The following is a 19,193-nucleotide window of genomic DNA, read 5'->3' on the forward strand; positions in this document are numbered from 1 at the left end:
TACTTTAAAAAAATGAGTTTTGAAGAAGAACCGGAATTGTTACATTTTAAGGCAAATAAATTAATTTCCACCAAAGTAGTTAAATTTTCAACCAAAAAAATTTATTTTTCACTAAAAAAAGACTAATTTTTAAAAAATAAGTCAGGTTTTAACAAAGAATAGAATAGTTCAATTTTCTGTTTAAAAAAATTTCTCTCAAATACAATGACTTTTTACCAAAATAGTTTAATATTTTACAAAACAGATGAAATTTAAACCCCGAAGATTAAATTTTAACCAAAAATACGAATTTCCACCCGAATAGTCGAATTTTTAACAACAGAAAAAAAAGTAATATTTTAATTTTCCGTAAAACATTAATTTAAAAAGCGAATTATTGACAAAGTAGTTGAATTTTTGTTCAAAGAAATGAATTTTGAACCAAAAAGATAAATATTCAACCCAGAATGTAAATTTTCTACAAGAAAATATGAATTTTTAACCCAAAATAAGACGAGTTTTAAACGAAATAAATGCATTTTTAAGTAAAAAAATGAATTTCAAAACAAAAAAAGATTAGTTATATTTTAAAGGGAAACAGATTAACTTTCAACAAAATAGATTAATTTTTACACAAAGAAATTAATTTGTACTAAAATAAAGAATCTCCGACCAAAATAGAAGAATTAATTTTTAACAAAATACTTACAAATTTTACCAAGCACGGGAATTTTCAACCAAAAGAGACAACTTTTCAACCAAATAGCTAAATTTGTAACAAAAAATTGAATATCTCAATTTTCTGTCAACGAAATTAATTTTTAACTAAAATATAAATTTTCTTCCAAAAAAGGTGACTTTTTATTCATTCATCAATCTTTTACCAAACAGATAAATTTATTTTCAAGAAGATTAAATTTTAACCAAAAAAGACGAATTATGAACCAAAAAGTCAAATTTTTAACAAAAATGGATTATTTCGATTTTGTGTCAAAACAATTAATTTCTATGGAAACGAATTTTTAACAAAATAAATCAATTTTTGTTGAAGCAAATTAATTTTTAACTAAAAATATACATTTTCTACCAATAGGTGACTTTTTAACCCAAAGTAAATTGAATTTTCAACGTAAAAAAGGTCGAGTTTAAAAAACAGAAATGAATTTTTAATTAAAAAAAAATTAATTTACAATAAAAAGTGGAATAGTTAAATTTACAGTAAAAAAAAAACAATTTTAACGAAAGAAATTAATTTTTAACCAAAAAGGCAAATTTGATTTAAAATGTGTAAATTTTCATCCTAATAGCTGAATTTTCAAACAAAAAAGATCAATTTGTAACAAAACAGGACATTAAATTTCTACAAAAAAACTAATTGTCAGGAAATAGTTAAATTTGAGGCAAAAAAAGTTACATTTTCATTAAAAAATGAAATAATTAATTTTTCAATTAAAAAAATTAATTTTCAAAAAACAAAAAAAACTTATTTTCAAAAAATTAGTTAAATTTTCAGTCGAAAAAATGAATTTTGAACCAAAAAGATTAATCTTCTATAAAGAAAATTAATTTTTTTTACTGAAAACAGAAATTTTCAACAAAATACTTAAATTTTTAATGAAAGAAATTAATTTTCAACAAAAATGATGAATATTAGACTAAAAAAATTCATTTTCAATCGGATAATAAAATTTGTTACCACAAGAGTAATTGTTAATCAAAGAATTATTAAATCATACGTTAAATTTCCTGACCAGTAGCAACCGTGGATAAGAGAAATGCACCTAAAACTAAACTTTATTATTCGATTTGCAGGCCTATTGAATAATTGGAAAGAAGGTTTAGCATTATGGCAACAAATGCAGACTGAAAAAGTTACTCCGTCGGAACTCTTTTTGGTAATTTTGGAAGAATTACTCAATAGAAATGAACAATCTGTACCGTTTTCAGTGCCAAAATCTATTTATGACCAAGAAGAACAAAATGACTTTTACACAAAATTAACCAAGATCTATTTAAAAACAAAAGCATATCCTTCTAGAGAATTTTTGGATCATTTGGTGCACAATTTAGTCGAGGCTGGTAATACGAAGATGATTGAATTAATTGAAAACAATTGGCTCAATGTAAGCGACTCTAGTTGAGAAAATTATAATAACAGGCTAGAGTAAAACTTGCTTAATATCATTTTTATTTTTCAGTTATACGCTAAATATCTGAAAAATAAGCCGATTAAATTCGACGCTTGTGTGAAATCTAATGAGGTGCATAGTTATTTGTCGAAAATAAAGAAATCTGTGGACACTGGTGATAATGTTGAGCTGATGAAATTTATCAAATCTATCGACTTCAGTTCAGTAAAATATCTACTCTCGCATCCAGAAAGTGTTAACTTGTGTACGTATCAAAGACATGAATAATTAATGCTTTTATCTATAACTTGACAGAAATTAATTTGATCTTTTTAGTTGAATCATTGGCTGTGCAAATAAATTTGGACCGAAGAAATTCCTTCTTTAAACCTCTGTTGGCAGTACTGTCTTACTATTTCATAAAAGACGACCCAAGAGCCGTGGAACTTTGGGATAATTCTACAAAAAATCTTCACCAGTCTTACAGTTCTTACAGTTTTCTCACGAAATCATTCATTTTAACTGATAATTTTGATAAGCTGCCACAACTCGCAATGAGGCTCGATCAATGCGAGAATCATAACAAAAGAATGTTTTATGAAGCATTCCTCAACGCTTATGGTAATTATAACAGGAAATTATTAACTTTCACGTAAACTAGAAATTACAGGCCTCGGAACACTATACTTTTTATATATATCCATTTTTTTTAAAGTGAAGACGTTATTTTAACCAAGAAAAGATTTTTATTTTTAATGAAAAACAGTTGAATCGAATTACAAAAGGAAGAAATTCCGAGAAAATAGTAGAATCTTTAACCAAAAATATGAGCTTTCTACGAAACAGTTGTATTGCAAAAAAAAACAATAATTTTTTACACAAAAGATTAATTTTCTACAAAAATACGATGAATTCTCAACAGAACACTTAAATTTTTAACCAAATAGTGTTTGAATTTTCATTTAAGAGAAATTTTTTCCATTAAAAAAAGAACAGTTTAATTTTGTACCAAATAGTATAAGTTTCTACCAAATTGTTGAATTTTAAAGCCAAAACGACGAATTTTCGATAAAACACATTGAATTTTCAACGAAAAAGTCAACAAGAAAGTCAGTATTATTGTAACAAATTAATTAAAAATGTACAAAAAAAACAATGAATTTCAGGGTGGCCGCTGGACCGGGAATTTTTTGAGAGCAGGAAAAACCGGGAAATGACAGTGCATTTTTTTTGACCGGGATTTTACAAATTTGTAGAAGAAAAATCTGTCCATGTTCGATTTCAACAGTTTTTAAATAATTAGTTGAATTGTTTTTAAATTATGCTATTATTTAGCTTACAATGCCTAATTCATAATTTGTTTACTTCAAAAATTTTCGATTTAAAATGTTTAATTTCAAGCTTACATTTTTAATTTAAAGAATTTTTAAATGCTTTCTTAAAAACTTGAACAAACAAAAAATAAAGTCTTTGCTGTTGAAATTTTTGGATAAAAAAACATTTTTATTTCATAAATAAATTTTGTTTAAATTTATCTGTACGTAGAAGTAAAAGTCTTAGTCATTAAACAAATGTGAACGTGTGACTGAAAGTTTATAAACTATTTTCAACTTAAAAGTAACTTCATAATAACATATTCTTCATTGAAGGATACAATTTTAATTGTTGTATTTGAAAAATGCTTAATTTGTGAGTGAAAAATTTTAAATTTTGATGTATAATTTACAAATGAACATGTGTAGACAAAATTTAAGTAATTTTAAGAGTTTAAAAAAGATTAAAAATTATCATGCAAATTTTGGAAAGTTTTCTTAAAATATTCTAGAATCTTTTTGGAAAATGTTGTTTAAATCTTTGAAAAACTTTTTAAATCTTAAAATAATTTTTGAAAATGAAAAATTATTTTTAATTTTCCTAGGAATCTTAAGAAAATGTTTTTATTTTTTTTTAAGCCTTTCACAATTCTTGAAAAGAATCTAATTTTTTTGTTTAAAATTTTAGAAAATCTACATTTTGTTTTATATTAGGCTATCATTTCAAGTTTTACATTAAATTTTAATCTTTTCAAAACGTCTACATATCTTATAAAATTACTCAAATTTCGCCTACAAATAATAAATGTTCAATTGTTATTTATACATAAAAATTGTAAAGAATTTTTCGAAAATTTGCAGGATTTTCTGAAAATTGTAGAAAAGAATTCAATTAATTTTGACAGAAGTTCTGAAAAAATTTCCAAAATAATTAAAAATTTAAAACAAGTTCTAGATTTCTCAAGATTTTTAAATAAAATTTTGAAGCTTTCCAATGATGTTTCTAGCTTAAAATTCTTGAAAATTATATAATTTTGAAAAATTCATGGATTTCTATTTTTTTTATATTGAGAAATGTTAGTACCTTTAATTTTACACGTGTAACTTATTGAGCATTTGAATACACCATTTTTAAATGAAAAACAATTAAATTTCAATTATAAAAGTTCCACTTTGAGTGCTTTCATTTGCAGCCCAGTTTTTATTACCTCAAGTGGAAAATTGTTTAGCTTCAGTGTTCCATTTTTTTAATTTCATTGGCCATGAAAAATGTTTGCTAACTGGGAATTAATTTCGTCGATTGAAACGGCCACCCTGAATTTTTAACCAAAATCTATAAAATATTTCAATCCTTAGCCAACACAGATTAATTTTTAACCAAGCAGTTGCATTTTAAACCAAAAAGGATGAGCTTTCTACGAAATAGTTAAATTGTCAACTAAAAAAATTAATTTTTCACACAAAAGATTAATTTTCTACAAAAATTATGAATTCTCAACAAACCACATACATTTCTAACCAAATAGTTCAATTTTCAAAAATTTTAATTAAATAGTTTAAACAATGGATAAATGAGTCCAAAATTTATTTAATTAAATTTTACTTTATGGTTTGTTCGTTTCTAAAAAAAATAAACTAAAAAAAGATACATTTTTAAGCAAAATATGTAGTCTTTAAGTTTCCATTGAAGAGAGCTATTTTCAATTAAAAAAAAAATTTATTGATAAAAAAGTTAAATTTTTTTACCAAATAGTGTAATTTGCTGTCAAGTTGTTTAATTTTCAAGTCAAAGAGACCAATTTTCTACAAAAAAGTTGAATTAAAATAACAAAGTTAAGTTTCAGCGAACCAGTTAAATGTTTAACAAAAAAAGAAATATTACAGTGAACAATTAATTTACAATGTAAAGAAAATTTTTAAATCAAAATCTGAAATTTTAAGAAAGTAGTTGAACTTTGAACCAAGTTGTTGAATCATCGAAAAATATCAAAGTTGATATTAAAAAAAAAAGAAAACAAGATTCAAATAAAAAATAAAAAAACAGTGGGATTTAACCAATAAAAATAAATTTTTTATGAAATAGTTGAATCCTTAACCGTAATAGATTAATTTTCAACCAAACTATTGTATTTTAAACTAAAAGATGCGCTTTCTACGAAACAATTGAATGCAAAATAAATTCATTTTTAATCAATAACTTTAGTTTTCAACAAAATAGTTAATTTTACAGTAAAAAATTTAATCAAAAAAAAAGACGACTTGTCAACAAAAAAAGAACTTTTATGAAAATCTACATTTTGTTGTTTTTTTTTCTTACTGAAAAAGAAGAATTTTCAATAAAGTACATACATTTTCAACCAAATAATTAAATTTTTCGACCAAATGGTTGTATTTTCGAGTCGAAAGTACGAATTTTCTATGAAATAGGTAAACTTTCAAACAATAAGATAAATTTTCAATAAATTACGCATATTTGCAACCAAATAGTTTGAACAATGTATATTAGTCCAAAGTTCATTTGATTAGTTTTTAGCTTCTAAATTTGTTCAACTAAATAGATGAATTTTTAAAGTAAAAAGGATAATTTCTTAACAAAAATGGCGTGTTAAATTTTTAATGTGGAGAATTATTTCTCAATAAAAAACTAATACATACATTTTCAACAAAATAGTTAAATTTTCTACCAAATTGTGTAATTTTAGAGCCGGAAGTACGAATGCTCTACAAAACCTTGAATTTTTAAACCAAAGAGAATAATATTCAACAAAATACATAGTTGGATTGCAACTAAAACAAACTTTTTTTAGTAAAGAAAGTTTCAATCAAGTTGATGAATTTTCAATCAATAAGTATGACTTTTTTTAAAAAAAATAAAATACTTCAGTTTTGAAGCAAATAATAAAGTGGTTAACCTCTGATTTGGTAGGTATAAATGACTGTCATAAATAAGAGGGGATTTTGATCATTCACAGGCTAAAGAATAACATTTCAAATGAACACTTTTAAATTCGGACTACATATATGTTTAATGCTTGCAAAATTCGCGACACTATTTACACTATTTTTTATCTTTGAAGTGAGCCCCAGGTCTGAAAGTGCAAAATTTTAATAAAAATATTGTTTTCAGCGGGACAAAACAAATACGAGGACGGTCTTCGGGTCCTTGCGAAATTCAAACCAAAACCGAGAGAAGTCAAACAAGAGAAATCTGAAGATAAAGTAGAAAATACTGATGATTTACCACCTGTAAAGTCACAGGTGGCTTTGTAAAAAAAAAGAGAGATTCATTGGAGTAATTAAACTCGAAAAATGATGATAATTGCGCCAATTTCTTTCTGAAAGATAAACACGTAATTATCCTCATTTTCCAGTATTTTGTAAATATAGAAACTCGAATGTAAGTGATTGGTTTGAAAGTGTTTTTTTAATTAAATATAAAAACGTTATTTAAACTTATGTTGTATAATTCGTAATAATCACCTGGAATCCATAACTAATTTTAATTTATAAGTATTCGCATTGTCAATCACAAAAAGGTAGAGAGAAAACACTTTAGAAGATAATTTCTAATAACTCTTTAATTTCACTTTTACAAAATAATACATACTTTTTTTCTAGATAATAACTCCCTAAAATTTTGCACACAGTTATAAACTAGGAATCAAGCTTTGCTTTGTGTTTATTGCATGGAATACAATATACATCATAAAAAAATTCTTATAAAAAAAACCCAACTTGAAAGACAAACTAGCTTCTCCGCGGGAAACATGTTTTGCTTATACAGGAAAATTCAATTCTTTGTACAGCAATTTGCGAAAGTAACAGTATTCCGCGTTTCCCAATGTCATGAACTAATAAAAATCGCTATATGCAGCACGTAAAGCGCTATACAGTTTCGTCTAGAGAAAAGTAAAATGAAATCATTGTTCATTACTCCTTGATGGAAAATCAGTTGCGGTTTAATCTTACACGTAGTTTTGTTTTAAATTATTATGGACATATAACTCTGAGGCGTAGATTTATTGTAGTAATTATTGAAGACTTAAGACTGGACTATAGAAATTCGTCGCACCAATCAGTCAAACATTGATAACAATCGTGGGACTGTTTGGCATTCGCAGAACACGCGTCCTTCATCCATTCTTGAAAAAGTTCCTTGTTTTTCTTCAAAACTAAAAACTGCCCGAGGACTACGTACGCCTGAAAATATTATTAACATTTATTTTTCAAATTTTAATCGACAGTTGTTTAACGTGTAAATAGAATGATTCCTTAGAAATAAATTACAGCTTTCAATGCGAATATCAGGCCAACTAATCAAGAACGGGATAAGCAGAGCCTAAAATGATTCAATATTTTGATAGTCATAAAATAATAAATAATCTCAGACAGGGTGTCTACTCAAAACTTGCACAAAAAATTACTTGACAATTCCACTTTTTTCCAAATATAATTTTTCGTAGTACGGATCCGATCAAGTATTTCCCACTTTTTTTAAACAATCCAGGAGCATTTATACAATTACACAAGTTTATTATAAATAATGTTTTTTCAGTCCTTTTAAATATCTAAATGTGTAAAAATAGTACTATTAACATGTAAAAGTAAATAACTGTTTTTTTTATTTGGAAAAGTATTTGATTGAATTAATATGTTTAATTTATAAAGGTTTGAAATAAAACATAGTTAAATTTTCAGTTGAGAATATTAATTTTCAACCAAAAAACAAACGAATTTTCAATTAAATATTTGCTTTCAACTGTAATCATCAAATTTTCAGTACAAAAACTTTATTTTCAACCCAAAAGAAAAAACGAATTTTCAGATAATAGATCAATTTTCAACTAAAGAGCAGAATTTTTTAATTAAAATGACGAATCTTAACCCACAGAGATTAATCTTTAACGAAAAATATAATAGTTGATATTTCCAACAAAAAAGGATTTTAATTTTAAATAAAGCAGTTGACATCAACAAAAAAAGACGCATTTTCAACAAAGAAATGTTTTCCAGTCAAGAGAGAAAATTTGCTAACTAAACTGTTGAATTTTTAAACAAAAAATAAATTTCCTGTCGAGAAGATTAATTTTTGTACCAAAAGGAATATAAATTTTCAACTAAAAATTGAATAATTTAATTATATGCTACAAAAATTATTTATCAGCCAAGATTGTGAAGGAATTTTAACAAAATAGTTAAATGTTTAACAGAAGTGATGAATTTTCAATTGGCATGATGAATATCCAACAGATATAGTTAATTTTTAAACAAAATACATGCATCTCCATCTGTATAAAAAAAATTCTTATCCAAAAATAACGAATTTTCAACAAAATAGTTAAATTTTCAACCACAATGATAAATTTTTTATTAAAATAACATAACTTTAAATGAAAGAGATAAACTTTCAACCAAAATTATTTATCTTTAACCAAACAGGTGAGTTTTTAACAACATAGTTGAATTCTGAAACAGAACAGATTAATTTGTAACCAAACCGTTGCGTTTTTAATTAAAAAAGATGAAATTTCTACTAAAACAGATCAATTTTCAAATTAAATAGGAACTTTCAATAAAAAAGGTTAATTTTTACCGAGGAAATTTTTTTAGACCAGAAAGAGAAATAATGTAAACTAAATTGTTGAATTTTCAAGCTAAAAAACGAATTTTTTCACAAAAAAGTTGAATTTTCAACCGAAATATCTGCATTTTTAACGAAATAGTTGAATTTCCAACTAAATTTTAGTATTTTCAAATCAAACAGATGAATTTTCCTCACAACAGTTTGATTCTCGATAAGAAAATATCAATTTTCAACCAAATAATAAATTAATTTCTATAAAAATAGTTAAATTTTCAACCCACAGACAAATATTCAATAGAGCATACTCTCGAAAAAATTCGCGGACATTTTCAGGAATATAAAAATTTCCTAACAATTCCACGTTTTCCAGGTGAGTAGACACCCCGCTGTAGGCAAATTTCATTCATTTTAGTAAATTTGAAGTGAATTTAGAAGAATTTGAGGGAAATGAGAAGAATTCGATTGAAAACAATAAAAAAATATGTTAAATTCATTGAATTCAATAAGTTTAGAAAAATTGAAGGGAATTAAAAATAATTTAATGAAGTGTGTAGAAATCCAAGATGAGTTTAAACGAGTTGAGGATAAATTAGTAAAAATTTCGGCTGAAGAATCAAAAACAATGCAATGAGAATTAGAAACTAATAGTAAGAAATATTTGAAAATCTTTTTACCCCAACGAAATTCCTCATTTCTTGCCAATGAATTCTTTGAAATCCATTAAAATCTAATAAAATCACGTGAAATTCTATGAAATATTAATTGAAATCCTCGTTAACTTGATAAAATCCCTTGGAATCCCTTCCAAAATTCTTACAACCTTATGCAAATTTTTAAATCCCCTTGAAATTAAAATTCGTGGACATCCATTGGAAGTTTTTAGAACCCTTACAGTTTCTTTAAATTTTTAAAAAATTTTTCAACTATTTCTAATTCATTAAAATCCCATTATATTACTTAAATCGATGAAAAATCATTGGAATCTTTAAAGATACCTTAAAATATTTCAAAACCTTTAAAATCTTTTTAAATCCTGTGACAATCCTTGAAACTCTTGCAAATTACTTGGAAGTTTTTAAAGCAAAGATACTTAAGTTATTCCAAATCCTTAAAAACCCTTGAAATTTTTTATAATTGTTGAAGATTCCTTGGAATTAAAAGAAAAATCTACAATCTTACAAATTCTTTGGAATAACTTCAACTTATGGAAATCTATTTTAAAATCCTTAGAATCTTTTTAAAATTGTCCTAAAACCTTTGAATTTGTTAAAAATCTTTTAACACCTACACACCTTTTAAATTTGTTTACAGTAAAATATTACAATTCGAATTATTAAAATCTATTAAAAATCTATTAAATATTTTGAATTCTTTTTAATTTTTCTAAATACCCTAAAACCTTTAAACTTTCTTTAAATAACTTAAATCGGTTGAAAATTCATTGGAATATTATAAAATATTCAAAATTATTGTGTAAAATCTTTGGCAAGATCTTGAAATATATGAAAACCTTTGAAATCCCCCCATTCTTGCAAAATATTTGATTAGAATTCATTAAAATTTTACTTTCAAATTAAATTTGTAACCCAAGAAATTAATATTCAACCATAAACATCAATTTTTTTCAAAATATATTAACTTTCAAGTAAAATAAGAAATTTTCAATAAAAAAAGTTATTTTTTAATAAAAAACAGTACATTTATTAACACAGAAGATTAAGTTTCTACAAAAAAAAATGAATTTGCAACAAAATGCATGAATTGTTGACTAAAAATAAAAATTTTATCCGAAAGGAGAATAGTTAATTTTCAGGTAGAAATAAAAAGTTTAAATTAAAAAAAAAACTTTACACAAAATAGTTCAATCGTCAACCAAAAAGATGAATCTTTCACCAAGATTAATATTTTACCACAAAAGACGAATTTCAAGACATTGCCTGAATTTTCAACAAAATAGTTGAATTTTCAACTGAAGAAGAAGAATAGTTACATTTTCAATTTAAAAATCTAATGTTTGCCACAAAAAATTCGAAAATGATTTTAAATTTAAATCGAAGACATTTGAATTCAACCAAAGAAGACGCATTTTCAAAAAAATAGTTGAAAACTCTTAATAAAAATTATTAGTTTTCAACCAAAAAGTTGCATTTTTAGCCGAAAAAGATAAAATGCACATGAAAAAAAAAATTTTATACCAAAAACACGAATATTTAACCAAGAAATATTTTTCAGTCATTAAATAAAAATAAAAAATCATCAAAAATTTGGAATTTCCATGAAACAAACGAATTTTTCTACAAAACAGTTTAATTTTCAAACGGAAGATGAATTTTCAAGCATAAAGATCAATTTTCTATAATATAGACGAATTTGCAACGAAAAAACAATTCATTTTCAACCAAAAATAGAATAGTTACATTTTCAGTCGCAAAATTAATTTTTATCACAAAAAAATAAAAAATGATTTGAATTTGAAACCAATAATTGTTTAATGCAACCAAAGAATGCGAATTTAAAAAAAAAACCTCAATCAAAATCATTAGATCTTTTAACCAAAAAGTTGCATTTTTAAACGAAAAAGGTAAAATGTCTATGAAAAATAGAATGTTTAGACCAAAAAGACGAGTATTTAACGAAAAATGATATTTTCGCCGATTAACAAAAAAATTTAATCAAAAATATTGAATTTGCATGCCAAACCAGTTCAATTTTCAAATCGTTTATGTAGTATACAAATATTTTTCTCGAGGTCAACGTTTTTATTGAAATAATTGAATAGAATTTTTTGTGCAATATGCTAATTATTTTTAATACTTTTCAGAACCTCAAATTGTTTTATGGTCAGCCAGCAGAAAAATCATAAGAAAGAGATAGAGGGTACTTTTCTTTTAATTTTCCGCTCTCTGTCTCTTTCACTCTTATGACTGCTCGGCTGGCTGGCGACCAGTAAACAGGCCTCTGAAATTGTGAACACAATTTAAGCCCGCACAATAAAAATCGCCAATCTTCGTTTTTGGACATGAAAAATTACGAAAAAGCAGAAAAAAAGAGGACATGTCATGACAAATCAGGACGTCTGTTCTTACATTTCACAAACTTTTTGGCAATGATCCTTAAACTCGTTTAAAGATTAAAAATTCACGAAAAACTGTAAATATCAAACAAAATATTCCCACGGATAACGTTTAAAATACGAACCTTATCGAAACCAGCAGCTTCTAACCTCCTTCCCAAAACTTCCCCGACGCCGGCTAGTTCCGTGACAGGTTTTTCTCCCATCGGTTCCGCCACAAAATTCTTATGCTTCTGCGATGTGCTCGACATGATTGTTTAATTTTATCTGCAAGAAAAATTTCACGTCAAATAAAACTTATTTTAATATAAAATGTTAATGAGTGTTCATGACTCATCTGAGATAACGGACTATTTTTAGTGCGTGTAATTATTTTCAAAATTTCCGAAACACTCCGGTAAACGGGGTAAACAACCAATGACGCAAATTAAAATGCTATAAAATCAAAGATATACCACTCTCAGAAAACTAATTTCGGTTAAATTCTTTGCATGTACTCACTTATTTTCTTGAATATCTTTCTTTATTAATATATTGTCCTTACTTCTTCAGGAAAACGACAAAAAACTTTTCAAGGTGACAAACGATTGCACGCCGTAGGGGAACTGAGGGGAGACTAAGGAAAAGTCGAGGAAAATTATCAGGTGGTGGGGAGAAGTTCGTCCATTCAATATAGAATGCTAGACTATGATTGGTAGGTTCGAAAATCTGTTCGAATGTCAACCAATCAAATTTCATGGGTTCGCGCCCAAAAGCAGCTTGCATATATAACCTTAAAACATACCACAATAAGAGCCATAAAGACACAAATATCGAGCAATGATTACAAAATTAGACTAAATTTCAGTCTAAAAAAAGAACTGACGTGACTAATTTATTTTGCAACATTTTTCTATATTGTTTACATTATCTTAAAAGAATATAAAGAGTCTATATGAATCGACCTTTACTATGCGCAAGTAAACGCTATTGGTTGACGTAAACATAACCAAAAACAAAAATTCAAATGCTAACAATCAATTTTCAGATCCTTTTACAATTTTGCTTGTCGTCGATACAAAAAAAGTTAACAATGTTTAGCAAGAAGTACTTTTATCAATATGATCTTTAATAAATAATGTATAAATAACCAATTTCAAAATTGGTGGGTGGAGTTTAGTTGGTGTTTGGCGCATGCGCTTTTAGTCGTGATCGATCTTTCTGAACTTGACCGTTGTAAAAATATACGCCGCTTTTTAGCTTGGAAATGTGTTTTCAACATACCGTGCCGTGTGTGTGGCATGACTAATGAAATGGCTTGGCAGTAACTGAAAAAGGGTTAGTTAAAAAGAAAAAAAAAGGTTTGACGGACTCATACGTGTTATCAGTACTTAGGAGCGGATGAAAACAGAGTTGAGAATCGCGACGGTGGAGTGTGTTTGTGATAAGACTTTTTGTCGCTTCATAGAGGGTAGTTTTCTCTTCGAGAACGAGCGGAATAAGTATATTTTTTCTCTAGCTAATTCTGTTCCTGTGTCAGTGTCCTGTGCGCAAAATGTCGCTAGATAATCTGAGTGATACGGAACTGCGAAGCAAACTTGTCGAGCATGGCTTTCCCGCCGGTCCGGTCACGCAATCGACAAGAAAGATTCTTGTTAAAAAGCTAAAGAATCTCCTTGAAGCAAAAGGCGGTAGTTCCTCCAGACTCTCATTAGCGGCAAGGTAACCTCACATTTATTCCACTTTTCACCATAATGCTCATATTTTCTCTAATTTCTTGCTTATACTTTCAATCAATTAGAAACCAATTTTTAAATGCCATGCAACACATGAAAACGTGTATTAAAATGTTAGATCATATAAGATCTGAATCCCGTTCAATACCGAATAAAAAAATGATACATAACCCCAATAAAATAAAAATGTTAATTTTTGTCAGATTTTAGAATATTGAGAACTGACCCACATATTATCAGTTTTCAAATAGTTTTTAGTATAATGATTATCGAAAGTCGCTTTTCATATTTTTTAAATCATTAGGGTTGCTATTGATCTGGGAGTTTCAGAAAGTCAGGGAATGTCAAGATTAAAAATCACCTCTTTTGTGGAAAATGTAACTATTTTGTTGAAAATTCTTCTTTTTGAGTTGAAAACTCAACTCTTCGACTAGAAAATTGAACTTTTTGCTTCAAAATGAACTTCTTTAGTTAAAAATTCGTATTTTTTAGATGAATTCTACGGGTTTTTATTTAAAATTAAAATCTTTTTTGTCGAAATATCATCCATTACATTTTTTCATTGATTATTCATCTGTCATGGTTAAAATGCAATTGTTTTGTCGATAATACGTACTTTTGGCCTGAAAAGTCCATTATTTTCGTTGAAAATTGTACTATACAGTTAAAAATTCAACTATTTTGTGGAGAATCGTATTTTTGATGTAATGCAACTATTTGTGGCTTAAAATTAAAATCTTTCGTAGTTGACAATTCAACTAATTAGTTGAAAATGTGTCAACTTTGTTTAAAATTCATTTTTTCGGTTTCTGATTCATCATTTCAGTTGGAAACCCTTTTTTTTACGATTTAACTGTTTTATTAAAAAATAATTTTTTAACTCAACTATTTGGTTGAAAAATCAACTAATTTGTTGAAAATTCGTCTTTTCTATGGAGTTCAACTCTTTTTGGTTTAAAATTCAAGCACTTTTTGGTAGAAATATCAACTCTTACCATTTTTGTTAATAATTCGTACTTTATGGCTAAAATTCAACTATTTGGTAGAAATTCGTACTTTCCGTTTGAAAATTCCACTATTTTATTTGAAAATTGTACTACTCAGTTGAAAACCCTACTATTCAATTAAAAAATCAACTATTTTGTTGAAAATTCGTTTTTTTTTTTTTATAGAATTCAACTCTTTTTGGTTTATAATTCAAGTATTTTTTGGTAAAAATATCAACTATTACCGTCTATCTTGAAAATTCACCTTTTATGGTTGATAATTAAACTTAGTTAAAAGTGGAACATTCATCTTTTTGGCTGAGAATTTACCTGTTTTTGTTTGTTTGTTTTTTTTCCAAAATTCAATAATTTTTTACAAATTTGTCTTTTGTAGAAAAGTAATCTCCTTAATTAAAACTTAATGTTTGGCTAAAAATTAATTTGATTTGTTGAAAATTTAACTATTTGGTTTAAAAAAATAATTTATTTTCTTTAAAATTTAATTATGTTTTGTTGAATCTTTTTCTTCTAATAGAAAAAAATTTTTTTTACTTGTTTCAATATTTCATTTTTGCTTAGAAATTTATCTTTTTGAGTTTTGCAGAAAATTCGTCTTTAAAAATGTTTTCTTTATTGATTAAAAAATCTCTTGGTTGTAAATTTAACACTTTCGTTGAAAATTCCTTCTTTTGATCTGCTCTGTTCGTTAAGAATTAATTTTGGTTGTCGATCATTCATCAATTTGCTTGAAAATTAATTGATTTAACTGAAAATTTAATTCTGCCATTTTTTCGTCAAAATTTATCTTTCTCAGTTGCAAACCGATCTATTTGGCTGAAAATTCGTTTATTTTATGGGTGTCTTACGTAATTTGTGGATATTGTGTATGACTATTGTAACTAAAAGTCTTTAAAATAAATTTAGAAACAAACCTTTTTGCATTAACATTATTAATATCCTGGGACCTAGGTGTAACGTTGTTTCTATACCTAAAAGAAAGATGTAGAATTGTCACCGAAAATGAAAAGTTGATCAGGGAAAAGTCAGGGAATTTCGAAATTGGGATGTGTTAGCAACCCTCTATCATTCATAGATATATAAACTAAACATAAAAAATGTTTTATTTTTAATCAAAGGTACAGCAGTGATGAAACAGATGAAGATACCACGGGAATTTCAAACAAAAAAAAGAAGGCCAATGCAGCCTCTCGGCGGCAAACTTTGGCCAATCCAATGCCCCCGCCTTCGTCGACGTCTGTCGTTTCCAGCATCTCGAGCACATCAAAGTCTCCAGCGAAAAAAAGATCTTCGCGAAATTCCGAATCTGCCGACTCTGAATACAGTTCTTCTGCTCCATCCTCGATGAACCGAACAATTGGACTAACAGAACAGGCCAAATTTACAAAAAATTACAAATTTTCCTCGCCGAACGATGGATTGGAGACAGGTTCCGACTCGGACATGCCTGAAGAATTGGACAGAACTTTCCAGCCTCCGAAGTTTGGCGACACCTCAAAGTCGTACGACTCAAGAGCTCGGAATCAAAGTCTTTCGGAACTCGGGCAGACCTCAAAGTCATACGAAAGTAAATCAAAGTCTGTGTACGTAACAAAAGACGAAAAGTTTCCACCACCTCAGTATAAAAGCACACCATCTCCACCAGTCACACCAAGTAGAGGAGATTCTGGGAAAGAGTTTGGAAGCCCTCCTGGAAACCAGGGCGATATTCTTGCCAATTACGATACACCGTTTTTGTCAGAATTTACGAGAAGACTCAGTTCAAGAACTTCTATTCATGTACCTCAAATTTCCAAACCCTCTCCTAAGAGTAAGTTCTAAACGAAAAAAAATGGTTATTAATGTTTTTTAATCTGTTGAATAATTATTGTTAATTATTTGTATTTCTTTCAGATCCGGTTTATCGTCAGGCTTCGGGTCTGTCGTCAGAACTTAAAGAAGCTGACACAAACGGCCATTATTCTACCTCGAGGTCTTCATATCCATCAAGTTCGACGTAAGAGTGATTCAATTAACGATTTTAAAATTATCAGTGTGCCTATCTTTGGGAGAAAAACAGGAAAATAACGGGAATATTCATTCAGTTTCTTTTCCTTCAAACTTTTTTCGCTGATTGGTTAAATTAACATCCAACTTTTCATAAATAGAAGTATTTCAAGGAATTTCTAGAATTTCTAAAAGATTGTTGTTTAGAATAATTAAATTTTACAGATTCGTAATTTTTCTCGCAATATTTGAAATTCTGCAATTTTGAACGATGAAAATGTCCGTGGTTTTATATTTGACAGAAATCACATCTTTTAGTACAAAACTCTATCCAGTCGTCTTAAAGGTCACTTGATACTATATGATATGATGCTTATTAATAATATATTTATTGTCTAAGATTTCTATTATTGCAATTTAAAATTATAGTTTTGAATGTGCAATTCTAAAGCAGTTCTATTTTTGAGACCTTGAAGTCCAATTTTTTTCTTTAATTAATTTTTAGATTCATTTTTGAGGTTTCGAATTTTAAGTTTCACAATATTATGGTTTTAAATTCAAATATTCAAAATTTCAGGATCATTTCGATATTAAATATTGCAAAATTTCATATTTAATGCCTTGATAGTTTTGAATTTAATAATTATAGATGTAAATGTCAAGAAATTTCGAATTTTAAAAGATTAAGATCGTACAATTAAAAAAAATTCAATCATAGCAATATTGTTTTGTATTATTTATTTTAATTTTGAATGTAAGATCTTACAATTGTCCGATTTTTAGTTGAAGATTTAAATAAATCATTTCAAATTCAAAAATATTTTATTCGCAAGTTTCTAGAATTCATAATAATTCTAAAGGAAGATTTGAAATTAAAAAATTAAAAATTGAGTTTAAAATAAAAAAGATGAAAATTAAACAATCTGAAATTAATACATCAGTAAATAGATCATTTCAATAATTTTAAATGGTTAATATTTTAGATATATGAATTTGTCTGTTAATCGCTAAATTTTTAATTTTTCCGTTACATAAGTTTTAATTTTGCAATTAAAATTGAAATTTTGAACGCTTTTAATTATAAAGAACGCGACATTATTAATTATTGTTTCGAAAATATTTAAAACCTTAGATTAAAAAATTGTTTTAATAATGGATTGTTATTTTTTACGTATTTTCATAATAGGAAATGGAAATCCAGAGACATGAACGCGCGGTTCGCGCGTTAATTTTTTTTCTTAACTGGCAAAAATCACGAATATTTAACGGGAGAATCGGAACAAAGAAGGGAGACGAAAAATTAAAAAATAGTGGGCCTCTGATTTGGTTTCAAAGGATTTCATAATTTTTTTTAACTTTGAAGACATTTAAAGAGATATTAAAAATTTCAATATAGATCACGGAATTTCAAAACAATTCAAGGAATTTGTAGATATTTTACCAGATATACTCGATTTCATAAGATTCGGAAGGACTTGAAAGATATTAAATTAAGTTTAAGGGATTTGAAAGATTTTGGGATATTTTACAAGATTCCAACAAAGTTCAAGATTTCAACAAGAATTTCAAAGAATTTCTAGAGAATTGAATACGTCCATTAATTTACTTTTTTAGTTGGAAGACATTTTTCTCATAAACGGAATGATTTTTTAATTAAAAAAAAATTATTTTTTGAAACAAGAAAACTGTGTTTTGATCAAAAACATATTTGATTGGACACATTCATTACTAAATTTCTGTCATTTAAGTCATTTTTTTCAATGCAAGAATAAAAAAATCGAAGAATTAAAAAAAAATGTAATGTATTTTAAAAGATTCCAAAGAATTTCGTAAAATTATAATAAAATTTCAGACGATTTAAAAGATTTTGAACCTTTCATTTCAATAAATTTTACAATACTTGAGAGATTCATAAAATTTCAAAAGAATTTAAAAGATTCCACAGTATTTTCTAGAAATTCTATAGATCATAAGGGATTTAAAAAAAAAAAGTGTTTTTTAAAGAGATTTTAGAAGATTTCAACAGAATTCAAAGGTTTTTTAATAGATTTTGAGTGGAATTTTAAATATGTAAATGGATTAAAACAATACGAGGGCGTTTGTAAATATTTTAAGAAATTTCAACCAGTTTTAAGTGGTTTTTAAGGGCTTATCTGATTTTGTGGGATGCCGGGGGCTTTCAAAGATTTAATCATTTTTTCAAGTATTTTGAAAGATATAGATTTAAAGATGTTTTATATACTTATATTTAAATACTTTATTACCGATAATGACGTACTCTTAATATATATATATATATATACCTATTTCACGGTCGTGAGACGTGGTTGTGGCTGAAGTTTTACCGCGATTTCGCTGGGAGCGGGTGCAATTTTCCAGATTAGCACCCGCTCCCGGCGAAATCCTGCGG

At 26.9% G+C, this 19,193-nt stretch overlaps 3 protein-coding genes across 5 annotated transcripts in view; 2 read left to right on the forward strand and 1 right to left on the reverse strand.

The window, feature by feature from the left end:
* The window catches only part of LOC117169450 (leucine-rich PPR motif-containing protein, mitochondrial), a 33,565-nt gene extending 26,762 nt beyond the window's left edge, over positions 1-6,803 (forward strand). For both annotated transcript variants that reach the window (XM_033355831.1, XM_033355832.1), the window contains exons 14-17: positions 1,792-2,102; positions 2,178-2,373; positions 2,445-2,729; positions 6,549-6,803. In XM_033355831.1, coding sequence (XP_033211722.1) covers positions 1,792-2,102; positions 2,178-2,373; positions 2,445-2,729; positions 6,549-6,691 — 935 coding nt within the window. In that variant the 3' untranslated portion in view covers positions 6,692-6,803. The remainder of the gene's footprint in view (positions 1-1,791; positions 2,103-2,177; positions 2,374-2,444; positions 2,730-6,548) is intronic.
* Positions 6,804-6,981: 178 nt separating this feature from the next.
* On the reverse strand, positions 6,982-12,720 carry LOC117170200 (barrier-to-autointegration factor B). Of its 2 annotated transcripts, none has more exons than XM_033356791.1 (3): positions 12,580-12,720; positions 12,204-12,345; positions 6,982-7,621 (listed from the first exon to the last, which is right to left on the reverse strand). In XM_033356791.1, exons 2-3 carry the CDS (start codon positions 12,327-12,329, stop codon positions 7,475-7,477), a joined length of 273 nt encoding a protein of 90 aa, XP_033212682.1. In that variant the 5' UTR covers positions 12,330-12,345; positions 12,580-12,720; the 3' UTR covers positions 6,982-7,474. The 2 variants fall into 2 exon arrangements, with proteins under 2 accessions (XP_033212682.1, XP_033212683.1); XM_033356792.1 differs by having other exon boundaries at positions 12,623-12,700.
* Positions 12,721-13,168: 448 nt separating this feature from the next.
* LOC117169665 (inner nuclear membrane protein Man1-like) overlaps positions 13,169-19,193 on the forward strand; it is a 34,778-nt gene continuing 28,753 nt past the window's right edge. Inside the window, exons 1-3 of the mRNA XM_033356145.1 lie at positions 13,169-13,779; positions 15,916-16,607; positions 16,691-16,793. Of these exons, the coding sequence (XP_033212036.1) occupies positions 13,613-13,779; positions 15,916-16,607; positions 16,691-16,793 (962 nt within the window). The 5' untranslated portion in view covers positions 13,169-13,612. The remainder of the gene's footprint in view (positions 13,780-15,915; positions 16,608-16,690; positions 16,794-19,193) is intronic.

This window comes from Belonocnema kinseyi, chromosome 3 (genome assembly GCF_010883055.1).
Source record: "Belonocnema kinseyi isolate 2016_QV_RU_SX_M_011 chromosome 3, B_treatae_v1, whole genome shotgun sequence".
Taxonomy (NCBI): domain Eukaryota; kingdom Metazoa; phylum Arthropoda; class Insecta; order Hymenoptera; family Cynipidae; genus Belonocnema; species Belonocnema kinseyi.